This window comes from Atta colombica, unplaced genomic scaffold, assembly GCF_001594045.1.
Source record: "Atta colombica isolate Treedump-2 unplaced genomic scaffold, Acol1.0 scaffold27, whole genome shotgun sequence".
In the NCBI taxonomy this organism is placed as follows: domain Eukaryota; kingdom Metazoa; phylum Arthropoda; class Insecta; order Hymenoptera; family Formicidae; genus Atta; species Atta colombica.
The window spans coordinates 3384671-3397504 of NW_017259370.1; the positions used below are offsets into that span (position 1 = coordinate 3384671).

The 12834-nt window shown below is 34.7% G+C and overlaps 1 protein-coding gene across 1 annotated transcript in view; it reads left to right on the forward strand.

Annotated features, from left to right (window-relative positions):
• The first annotated feature begins 423 nt into the window (after positions 1 to 423).
• Positions 424 to 12834, forward strand: part of LOC108689536 (proto-oncogene tyrosine-protein kinase receptor Ret) — a 58776-nt gene continuing 46365 nt past the window's right edge. Inside the window, exons 1-2 of the mRNA XM_018196329.1 lie at positions 424 to 627; positions 1274 to 1486. Coding sequence (XP_018051818.1) covers positions 1411 to 1486 — 76 coding nt within the window. The 5' untranslated portion in view covers positions 424 to 627; positions 1274 to 1410. The remainder of the gene's footprint in view (positions 628 to 1273; positions 1487 to 12834) is intronic.

Here is a 12834-nt window from a genome sequence, read left to right on the forward strand (position 1 = left end):
TTTAATAAATTTTTATTTAATAAATTTATTATTTCAATTATTTAATTTTGTTTATCGATCATCAAATGTTTTTTTAATTTCTTAAAATATTTTTGCTACACATCAGACTATTTCTATTTCAAATCAAAGCTACTCAAATGTACTCGCACTTCGTAAAATCGCCGTCCCTCGAAATCGTTACTGCGAACCGAGATGGTAATAATCGAAATACGAGTGTAGTCCTGAACCTGTGAACGACGAGCAAAAGAGTCGCACCTATTCCCAGTGCGGCCATAGGTGATTCCCTCGGCATTGTCGCATCACGTCACTCCGCACCGCTTCAGCAGCCCCCTGGGTTCTTCGGGGGCGCGTGCGCACGCGTGGAAAATTGTGTGTCTGATAACGGCGGGTGTCCCGACGTCGTTTTAGTATTGGCCGCAACGCCGTAACGTCGCGACGTCTGGATACTGCCTCTTTTCCTTACGATATTTACGTCTCCAACGAAAACCGTCAAAACACGACATTGAAAAATGAGAAACCGATTTGACGCAGTAAAAAATCATCTCAATCTTCCGAGATCGGTGCCGATTCATATTGCTTCGATTGTCACACGGTCACGGCCGGAAGTATAGCGGGCTTCGCGAAAAGGTATGATTGCTTAATGATAATCGACGTTATTTTTATCAGGTATCATTAAGACTTTTCCTTTGATTTTGATACAAAAAAGCATTGTGGTAGCGTCCATTTTTATAAACGCGCAAATATATTTATGGGATATATCATAAAAAAATTTTATTTTGAACTCTGATAGTACCGGTCACTTAGACTAAAGATACAAGTATTTATTTATTTATAAATAAATAAATAGAAACTTTATATTGTACAAACTTTATATTGTACATTAATTTAAAATGGAACGGAAATAACCGACAATGTTCGAGATTTGAGACATATGTGATGTATAATAAGTTTTTACGTAATTGTGGATTAAAGAGAAAATAAAGCAATAACGCTTTATTTTCTCTTTAATCCACAATTTATATATTTACAGTAGCGCTTGGATTTATGTAATCTCTTTTATTTCTAAAACGACCGCCATTATTATCTCCCAAAATATTGACATTCCTTGGCAGGGCACTCTGCATAGCTCTGCGCAGAAAAAGTTTCACTCAATCTTTGCAAAAATCAATCTCACCAATTCTATTCTTTTTCGCGAATTTATGTATCATATTTCGCAACGAAACAATTATTTACGAACTTCGTTCGTCAACTATAATTTAATATTCTTTTACAGGAAGACGGATGTAATAAAACGCGGTGCATTTTGGCGAGAGAATAACTTCGCCGAATCAGTGCAATTCAAGTTGTAGTGACTACGATGTCAAAGTGATCTTTTGCAATTGATCGAACGACAGACGTGTGTCATCCATCATGCAGAGACCTGGATTGCAGTTCGTGACTTTGCTGTTATCCTCCTTGATGATGATAAAGATATCAGTGGTCTCAGGTACGTCCAAAAGAATTTTGTAAACATTAAGATAGATTTCATCTGTACGTCTTATAACGCAAACATCATCTTTCATTGTGACAAATTGAAATAATTTCGCCATAATAAGTTCAGATCACAATGCAAGAAAGTTTTAAAATTATTTTATATCCATGCGAAAGTCTTTTAATTTTAACTATGTGGCCTTTAATAATTATTTATCTATTTTAGAGAACCTTTTGTTTGAAAAACAATTTATAATTGATCAAATAACAAAAGATAACAAATACTAATACCTTGTGTTGGCTCATATTGTCATTATACATATTATTAAAGATAACAAACTTTTCGAAAAATCATTTTCGTGTGCAATTTATAAAAGCATCAAAAATAGTATAAAATACATTCGTAATTTATGGTTTAATATCATAACCAATAAATCCAATGTAACGAAAAAGTTGACCAGACTGTTGATTGCCTTGTATTTATTGATATCTTTTCTAGTTAGATACTGTAACGTAGCGTAATAATATAATTTTTAAAACAACAACAGACGATAGAATACAAATGATCTTTTATACAATGTTGGAACCGAATCTTTAAGTCGCGCACTAGATCCATGATTAATTAATTAACTCGCGCCATTGTATGCTAAAATGTCAATATCTTATATGCAATTCTATGCCAAAATGCTGTCACGTAATATTTGTTGGCTGAAACGGCTGACGCATCAAAAATAATAAGCAGACGTGCCGTTATCGAATCTCGTTAGATACAACCAATATTAATGGATACACCAAAGCTAATAAATGTTAACGGATATATACCACAACTTTCCGCGTTATGAATTCTTTTATAGAAACGTCCAACATTCCATCGACAATAAACGCGAGAAAAATATAATGAGAAAAGTATTTTTAATTTTAAATTTAGGTAAAATTTAGGTACAAATTTAGGTACAAATAACAATTTTAATTTTACAGAATAATAATATCTCTGAATAATAATATCGCGGTTTCAGAAGAATATTATCGATAATGAGAATTTTGAGGGGTTAAGGGCAATTATGTTGTATAAAGGAAAGCTTTAGATAATGTTAACAACTAAGTTGACTTAACATCATTTTATATTAGACCAATTCCTAATTGGAGAGCGGGAATTGAGGGTATAAGATTAACTTTTGCACTAGGAGCGTAATTTTCCGTGTGGCAGATGCACCACGTTTTCCTAATGCATCAATGCTGCCGCACTCATCCAATTATTCCCGGCTTATGCCGTTGATAAACGTCAGTGAAAGCGAAAGGTTTTTTCCACAATCCCATTGTGACTTCATATCTGATCAATCTGATAATATTATAATTATAATATTACCATTACAAACTGTAATTATAATAATATAAAATTGCGATACCGTGTGATGTGATAGTTATAGATATAATATCGTAATTACAAAGCATAAACTATACAAGAAGATAATATTACACTGACATTTTCAACAATGCGTAAACCCAAGCTCGCATTTTAGTTGTAAGCTTAACAAGTCGCCGTTAAATTGCACCTCTTCACAACACCGGAAACAGGCTTTGCTCTAATTCAATTCTTACGCCGTACGCTTTACGGGATATATAGCATTGTATATAATTCCCAGGAAGCGCAGCATGTCATGAGACAATGTGAGTTTCGTTAACGCGCAAGAGGCGGTAGGTGCTCATAAACACCACAAGTTACAGACAGGCCCCGTCCGTCAGTCTTTGCTGGACTTCTCACGCACGCCTGCGGGACTATCGATTTCGTGTACAGAGCCGCACGAGCGCGAAAAAGGGTCTCGGGCAAGGGTGCATTGATAGGGGCTGACGATAACGCGTTCGCAGAACGCAGCTCCAGGTGCAGGGTCATTTCGCCCTTCAAATGTTATAAGTCACATCAGGCACGATATCTGAAATCTACTCTGTTCGAATCTTAGAAAATAAGAACTAGTTAAAAAATAAGAAATTTTCTTTTCTTCAAAAAAAACTACAAAGTTTAATTTAATGAATTAAATTAAATATTATTAGTTCAGAGTTTTTATGCATTTTTGTATAATATTGATATAAAAGATTTCAAAGTATTACGATAATTCTTCTATGCCTATAAATTACTTACACATATAAATTGCTAATTACTTTATATTTCATTAATCTTTAGAGAATGAAGGTTTATTTTTTAAATCTTACAGCTCTTTTTTAAAATAAAATTTGTTATAATTCATTATTTTACTGTATTCCTTGCCTCAGAATATAACATTGTTCCAGCGCCACTTACTGGCTTTCCCGTCCTGTAGGTTAATATTAGCATTATATCCATTAATGGAATATGTCTAAATATTTCTTTTTTATAATGACATCAAAAGCAGTATGATAAAAATTTCTTTCTGCCATTTCTTTCGTGCAGTTTAATGTTTGATATAAAAAAGAGTGCCACTTCATAAAGTCTGTTGAAGTGCCATTGTGAAGTGCCGGCGGCGATTCTAGATTGAGCCTCAGGACACCAGGGCAAAAGTCGCGAACAGCATACCTCTTTGAACGATTTCATAACAATACTACGCAAAAGTTGACATTCGCGTTTCATCATGCAACGATCGTGCGGTGTCGCGTGCCAACCGCGTATTTTCACGTGCATAGTTCTGACGAACTGCGAGAATCGATCCAGGCCTCTCGCATACGTATTTTTTGCCAACAATTCAGACCGATACTGCAATTCTCAGTATGACCTTCTCAGTATTACAATTATAATCTTTAAAGAATAATCATTTTTCAAATGTAGCCTTGGCATAATCCCAAAAAGAAATGATAGACTTGATGTTTTTCTAGATATCCAAGATATGTGTTATAAGAAAATATCTTCATATCCTTGTAACACGTATTTTAGACACCTAGAAAATCAAACATCAAATATCTCTTAAACTTTTTTTTTAAACGGGATTTGTATTTAAATATGAGATTTTTTTAAATAAAGATCAAATAATTTTACTAACTTTTTTAACTTTCCATTATTTTTGAAAATTATATCTTCATTAAAATAATAAAATTTGCTTAAGATATGGGAAAGGGCTCTAATTACCGTATCTCAAAAGTCAACTGAACCTTTACAATCGCAAATATTGTTCGGGCAATTGACGTTATAGTTTAAAGTTCAAAGTAATTAAACATTTTCCCATTGTTCATTAACTGCATTGTACGTAGACAATAAAAGTACAGCAATAAAACCTCGATTGCGCACAACGCAAGTTGAAAGGGGACCTTTTTTTTGAATCAAATTCAATTTTCGAGATACCAAAGCTGCGTAGATGCAGACAGCATTTGATACTATCGCACTACATCAAGGGTATCTGATGATATTTGGTATCGACGGTTTCCCGCAGATGTAGCTTTTTGCTTCTTTTCTTGCCCTGGTCCCTGACGCATTAACGTAGAGGGAGGAAGATATATATACGACGAGGGTAAACGCGACGGGGTTGGTCCCACCCCACGCAGCCCACGACGCTGTGCAGAACTCTGGTATGGCAAGGTCTGCGCCGGTTTATTGCTCGCGTCACGCTATCGCGTTCGCCGTCCGACCAGGCAGCGAAATTCGGCATCGATTTCGTTGAAGAAAGTCGCGTCATGGGCTTCATTGACATTGAATGTGCCATTCAATGGCAAGCTGCAACCTTGGCTGCGTTTCCGCGATCGCCATCGAGGTCATCATCGCGAAACTATAGTTGCTTCTTTTAACCAACGATCGCCATTATTTTTGTCCAAGATATATATAACAGACGTCCTAAAGTAATGAAAGTTATGAGGCGACGAGTCAGAATTCTCAACGAGACACCACATTTTAGGAAATTAATTATAAGATTAGCAAGACTCATGCGAACGTGTAATTTAGCAACGTGAACACACGCGATCGAAATGTGCTGGACGACAGGAAGCTAAATGTGCGAAGGCTAATGATGTTCTGCAAGATACATAGGTGAAGAGGTGTGCATTTTTTAACGCCAAGTAGTGAGGCGAAGTAACAGAATGCTGAAGTAACGAGTGAACTGCTACGAGAAAACTGTAAAATATGTAGCACTCGACGTACACAAGTGAGAAATATAAAACCTTAGCACGATATGATACGGGGACCACGAAATATGGACAAGCGGATAAGTATACAGTTTCCGACGCAAAAAGATAGGCACAGCAAAGTTTGGTTGAGATAAGTTATCGCGAAGGGATAACGTGTCGTGTTCGTGAAAGACGATATTAACATTTCGCACGTCTTTCGGAAAAAATAGAGACCAGCGCAATTTCATGCGATATTCTTCAACGTTCCTGGGTTTCTCCGAATTTTCAAGGAACGTGACGCACGCGACTATTATATATTCGCACGAAACTAGAACGCTAGATCGTAGCCACACGGTCCCGTCACACAATAGCGTCCACTGTTGACGGGATCCTGAAAGGGACCCTTCATGATACTATCGATAAAACCTCGCGTGAAAGTTCGATAAGTACAAATCGTCGCGCACGACGTGAAACCTTTCGAAACGCGCGTCATTCACGACCAACATTTATCATCTCACTGCAATAATGCTCTTTTATTTGCGGGACGAACTATAGTATTCGCGATGTCGCATCGCTACTAAGTTGATCTTAAGGAATCGATAATCGAAACTATGTAGTGTCGACGATGAAGCGTCGCGTATGAATATTAATCCGACGCAAACGACGCCTACGCGCGCGTCGGTATTTATGCGAGTAATTAATGAACGCTATCACATGTGGCGGTGGGCGATTATAGAATAAAAACGACACGTTGAGTCCAAGGCAATGCAAGTGTGAATCGTTAAATGTCATTTTGGAAAATATATCCGCAATTTTTTTGAGAAAATAATATCAGCGGGAATGTTTAATTAAAATTAAATTGCGCGTTATAAATTGTAATGCATAGAAAGAGATATAATTTGTCTCTGTATTAAATAAATATTTACTATTATTTAAATAATTTCAATATGATTTACAGTAACATGTTTGAGGTAATTAAAATACTTAATGATAGTTTCCCACATGAATAATAATTCAATGACCGAATGTGCTAAATGTAGCGATAAACTATTTTCCGAAATAGGTAATTGAATGACTCGAGAGCAATGGAAAAAATTTGATGGTTCATTATTATTGTGAGACCGATGCTTTACATTTACGCGTCAAGTCATCCTATATCATGAATAGTAATGAGACCGGCGAGACTTCCTATTAATGACTCGGCAGAACATGCAGCGGTGCAAAACGTCTGGCACGAATCTTCTCGCCACAAAGTTACGGACTCCGTTCGCGTAATACATTTCGCAGTGGCATTACAGTTACCAAATACTAGGGTCAAAAAGAAAACTGTTTTTACTCTTTCGAATTAACTTTCTAAAGAGTGGGAGAATTTGTTAAAATTATTTCATCATTTAACTAGACTCATAGCTGTAAGATAATGAGCTGCTTACGTAAAACTAAAAAAACAAATTAACACTGAAAAAGATTTCTATTGAAAATGGAATTTTCTTGTTAAATTTATTCCAGTTGAAATAATCAGAATTCTGATTCGTTCATTTTCTACCAAAATTATTTAATCCAATCAGACCATTTTTCTTAGTGAATGAAATGTATAAAAATAAAATCTTTCTCTCGCAGTTTTTTACAGAAGCTATTTTGTAAGTAATATTATTGATATCTACATCGAAATTTTGAATTGCAAATTCCTCTCAATTTTGATAACAATTGGAAATTAATGCACGTCACAACTACGGAAACAATTGAAAAATAGGAAAATCAAATATCGCGTGCTGCATCGAAATCGTTAATCAAGACGAGTCCTAAAAGCAGCCCTCACCCTCGTTGCAACCTAATCAAAGGGCGCGTGTGCATTATGCGCACGTAAGAATCGATTTCCAGCACCCGCCATTAGTCGGTGTAAGAAGGTATTGCTACGATCAAGTTTGCTTAATGGAAACTACAGGTAAAAAGATACTTTGAAATTGAATTTGAAGATATTTCAAGATTTAATCTTAACAAATTTATACCGAAAATAATAAAATTTACAGAAAAATAAAGATATAATTTTTAAAATTATTACAGTTCAACTCAATTCTTTCTTTCTTTTAATTCGATTTCTGCAGATCTAAATTATATATCTCAAGATTATATAGTTCAATTAATCCTAAATTACAAATTTCAATTATAATTTGATCGATTTCCATCAAGCGAGTTTGATTGGTAGGATGTTTCCTATATTGATTGCTTGCATTTTTAAGGATGAATGAAACAAGTAAATAATAAATTTGGAAGTATGAAATTTCCTGGAAACTACACGTTATTTTATTGTCTCAACTATTCTCGAGTGCTTTCTATGAATCATTGTCTAACAACTGTTCCCTCCCAGTGAAGAACTAATGGCCAGAAACAGCTAGAAAGGATTCAAACCCTACAAGAAGGTACATCAGAGTATCAAATATATACGGAGTGTTCTAAATCGTACCTTTTCTCTCCGCAAAATTCAGTGTATTTTAACATGCTCCATTATCGCAGATAAATTGTCACAAAGTACACATCAAGTACATGTGTTGTTAATGGACATGATTATTCATTTTCACGAATTGTGTTTTGCAAAGCACGCAAACAACTAACGCGCATTAAATAATGCGAAAATGCTGCGTGGTAATTTAATCATGCGTTAAGTAAAAATTAGAATTCCGATGTGTGTGTGAGATTTAATCAAATTAATAACCTTACGAAACAAATGTTGAGAAAATGTCTAGCAAATTACACTTTCGAGCAAAAGTAGGCTAGGATTATTCACATCACGAATGTATTTCCAGAAATATCTTTTATGATATTATAGCTTTTATTTTACTGTTTCAAAATTATTCAGAGATATCACCGTTTTTTTTTTTTTTTATAGAAAAAAGATTAACGAAGATTTAATTAGACAGACGAAGTCTTATAACGAAGTCAGACAAGTTTATCATTTTATCAAAAATTAAAAATTTAGCAATATCATTACATCGTGAAAATGTTAAAAAAACAACAGGGTCAGTAACAAGATCTTAAATTAAAAATTTAAAGCAGATAATATTATTTTAAACGCAAATTAAATAAAATCATTAAAAATATTTTTTTTAATTTTGTAAAATTTCTAAATCATTTGTTTATCATCAATTCATCATATATTATACATTACTGTTATATGTTTAAACTATATTTTGTAAATTCAATAGATAATTTAATAATACAGATTAAAAAATAACCCGAGTTAAAGTATTAGAGGAAGAACTAATAATTTTAAAAATTTAGGTAAACCAAATAATTGTTTCACGACTATTATTATCGCTGCACACACAATACGGATATATATTGTATATCGACCAATATATCCTGCTTGCATTATGCACAAACACACATATACACACGCACGTATTTCATACAGGCGTAACAGAAAATAAAGCTCGAACCATTGTTTCGAAGCATGCAAATGCCTGACCTTAACCTCAACAACATCCTATGCTTTTCCGCGTATTTCTAATCTTTCCTCATCAAACTCGCATCAAGCTCTGCAGGATTATTATCATATTTTTAACAGTACTCCGAATCGAACAACGACAATCTACTTTAATCGTATATACGTACAACTGTAGACACAAGATATAGAGTACTTGTAAAATTGATCGTGGTATAAAACAGCTAAAAACACGAAGAGTTCCGAAGAAGATTCCATCGCGCACCTTGGCCTTACCGTGACATTTCACGAAACATAAAAATGTGCCACTCGCGACCACATATATCCATTAATCGCGAGGGCTTATCTCTCGTATGTGATATACTATGCTTATAAAATTGAAACATCCTTCGCGTTGCAGCGACTAGAATATCGATTTCTATCTCTTTCACTAACGCGTCGTTTCTCAAAGCATGCCATATCGTACATCCGAAGAATATTAATGTACACCGTAGTGCCGCAGTGACACAAAGACAACACGTTCATTAATTTAATAAAGCTTCGCGAAACGAGCGAAGACAGGAGACATATTCAACACAATAGCGCTAGTAACAAGCTTTACGCTCAATCGTTATATATGTCTCGTACAATTTGGCGGTTACGCGGTAATCTTGTATATCATAATTACACAATAAACTTCTGACTTTAGTGCTCTGCTATTCAACAGAATGTAGTAATTGCACATACTACAACCGAATCGGAAACAACAAAATTAATAATTATAATAAAAATGGCAAACATGCATATGTATAATATAATAACTAGAAAGGATATTAAATTAAAATTATCAATGTAATTATCGCACTACTTCATTTATCCACTTAACCCTAACGTGTAAGGCATGTATATTATTCGTGTAGTATAATCAGATAAATGTAGAATAATAGGAAACATCAGTAAGTCGATATGTCATAAATTTTATCTGCGATAACGAAGTTACACGCTGTAACTTTTATACGAACTTCTGATCTCTAAAGTGCATCAAGAGATTGAACTCAATATTCTCGACGACAGTAATTATCGTATAGCCAACTTGTTCTTTTGTGTCGACATCGCGGCATGACATGAGCGCATCGTGAACGTTCAACACGTGTTACAGACACGCTACAACTTTACGATATCGTTCTCATTCGCGTAATCGTGAAAAAACGATGCGATCGCCTCGGTAAAAATTAAAAATATTTTATGGGATCGTTAACACACACAACTGCTATCAGAAGTCGTGCACCGAATAGAACATTTTCCGGAAAATAACGGCTGCTTTATGAAAACATGCCTGGTACCATAACGGCGATTACGTGACTCCAGTGAGCATTGTTTGCGTCGCATCGCTTATAATGAATACGGTATTATTAACGCGATGTAATGGTACCGCGCGATAATGTAATCGAGACTCGCCTCCTCGACACGAATACCCGTTACAACGCACTGTTGTAATTTAATCTGACTATCATCGTCCCGCGCGAAAAGTCAAAGGCGCGTATATAGGTAAAAATTCATCCTGTCGGTCCCACAAGAGGGGTGGCTGTCGCCACACCCTATAACCCATATACCGAATACGCACGTGTGATACATGCGGTATGCATTAACTATGTTGGCGACAACCAACCGCTGACATTTGTCAGCTAATTAACTGCGTACAATACGCAAGATGATTTCGCACGTGCCAAGTCAAATGTTAAATTTAATTCATATATATAATGATATTATTATTAACGCATCATACTTGTCATATTATTACACAAATTGAAAATATGATATAATTTCAATTAATCTTACTTTCTATTAATCCTTCATACATATTATGTCTACATACTACAGCATTTAAAAATTTGTATTATTTATTTATATAACATTTGCAATAATAGAAAATGACGCATTTTCTACGTACTGTTTATATAAGCCGCGTTTCTGCTTCCTATATATGATACGATCTATCTTTACAATATATATTTATCTTTCTCTCGAGGAGATAAAAAGTTCGGGTGTGGATACGATAAATATATCAAGAAGCAAGTAAATATCTTCCCGTAAAATTTCTCGTTACGGAAAATAATCGAGTCACGTACAGCTAAATTTTTCGGCCCGGAATTTCGAATTAAGCGAATGAATGTTGTTAATAGTTGCAGATATCGCAAGATACATGTATAATGTATGCTCTAGACATCATCGGTAGAAAATGCAGTAACCTTTATTGTCTCGTAACATCTAACCTTTAGCTGGACATTTCCACTTTAAATGGAACGTCGGGGAATAGTAAAACAAGCTGACAAGTTAAGACGCGATGAGAATGTACCATTGCGAGACGAGCGATCGAGTTTTTGCAGACGATCAATAGTATGTAAGCGGCATTTATATCAACAATTAATGGACGAAAATAGTAGACAGATAATACGACATCTTACATTTCTATGTATCTGCGAATATTATATTATAACGAATGTTAAATAATCGAGAGATAATAAAATACAATTAATTAAATATTGATGTAGGTAATGTTTCATTTATGTAGACTAATGTAACAGATTATGACAAATGCAACCCGTTTTAACTGTTCAAATATTGGGACGACAATGAATAGTAATTTAAATTCATCCCAATCTAAAAGTCTGATATGAATCGGATCTGTAACAACGGAATGGAAAGTACGATATGGACAAGGAAGTGTGAAAATGTATTCGCAGCTGTATTTTTCACGCGCTGGCATCTATGTAAATGCCGAGCGGACTAAAAAGGCAAACAGAATTCTCTCAATGTTTCACCTGACGCTTCTATATAGGGTAGTCAAAACGCAGATCATATTTAAATACAGATTTTATTAATTTATGGTTACTTTAAATCTTTTACTTATGCAAGTGTTGGAGTTCGAACTAAGGATATTGAAGAGCTGAGTTTTAGGAATGATATACTTCTTTTGTCATAATATTTAAACTTTTGTAAAACATGGATTACATTTTGTTTCGATCACCCTGTATATTGTCGCAGACTCTATCTTTAAGAATTTCCACGCTAAATCCGCTTAAGCCTCAAATGTTCACGGCTGTGTCGCGTGCTTCATAATAGACTATTAACTTCTTCGTTAGGTTTCCTCAGTGTTTCGCTGTTGTTGCCCGTATCACTCTTATTGCACGGTTTTCCCAGCGGAAATCATCCATTTTCGCGCTACTAAAACAAGGTGCAAGTCGTGTGTCTCGACTGACACACGCACGGTGATTAAAAAAGACACAGTAACACTTCGGTGACCTGATACACGCTGCGAACAAAGTTTCGCGCAATCTGGGTTACCGTCAAGTATACATGAATAAAATACAGCAAGAGCAATGATGAAATAGTGATAACGCTGTCAATTTGAAATTGATTAAAATTAATTAATTGGACTCTCCATTCAAGATCAATTTAATATGAAAATTGGACTCTTTATTAATTTAATGACCGTTACATGATTAATTCTCAATAACAGTTAACTAATATTATAAGAAACTAATATTATCATAATATATTGATATTATGATTGAAATTTACCAAGAGAAATTCATTTCAAATGAACTTAAGATCAACACAGAAAAAATTCGAGTTATTTTTTGAAATGTATTTCTCTACTGGCGGGAATAATTTTCACAATCATAATAGAAGGGAGATAATATTCACAATAACTGTTAAATCTCTTTCTTTACAAAAGAAGAATTCTCAGCATGCTGAAAGAGTCCTTAATAACAACCGTTTTGGACATCTCTAAGGCGTTAAATCTCGTTCCTTTTAATGGAAGGATTTAGCGTGCTGGAAGAATCTAGATAAGCCTCATGTATAGTCAGTGTTGCGGTTAT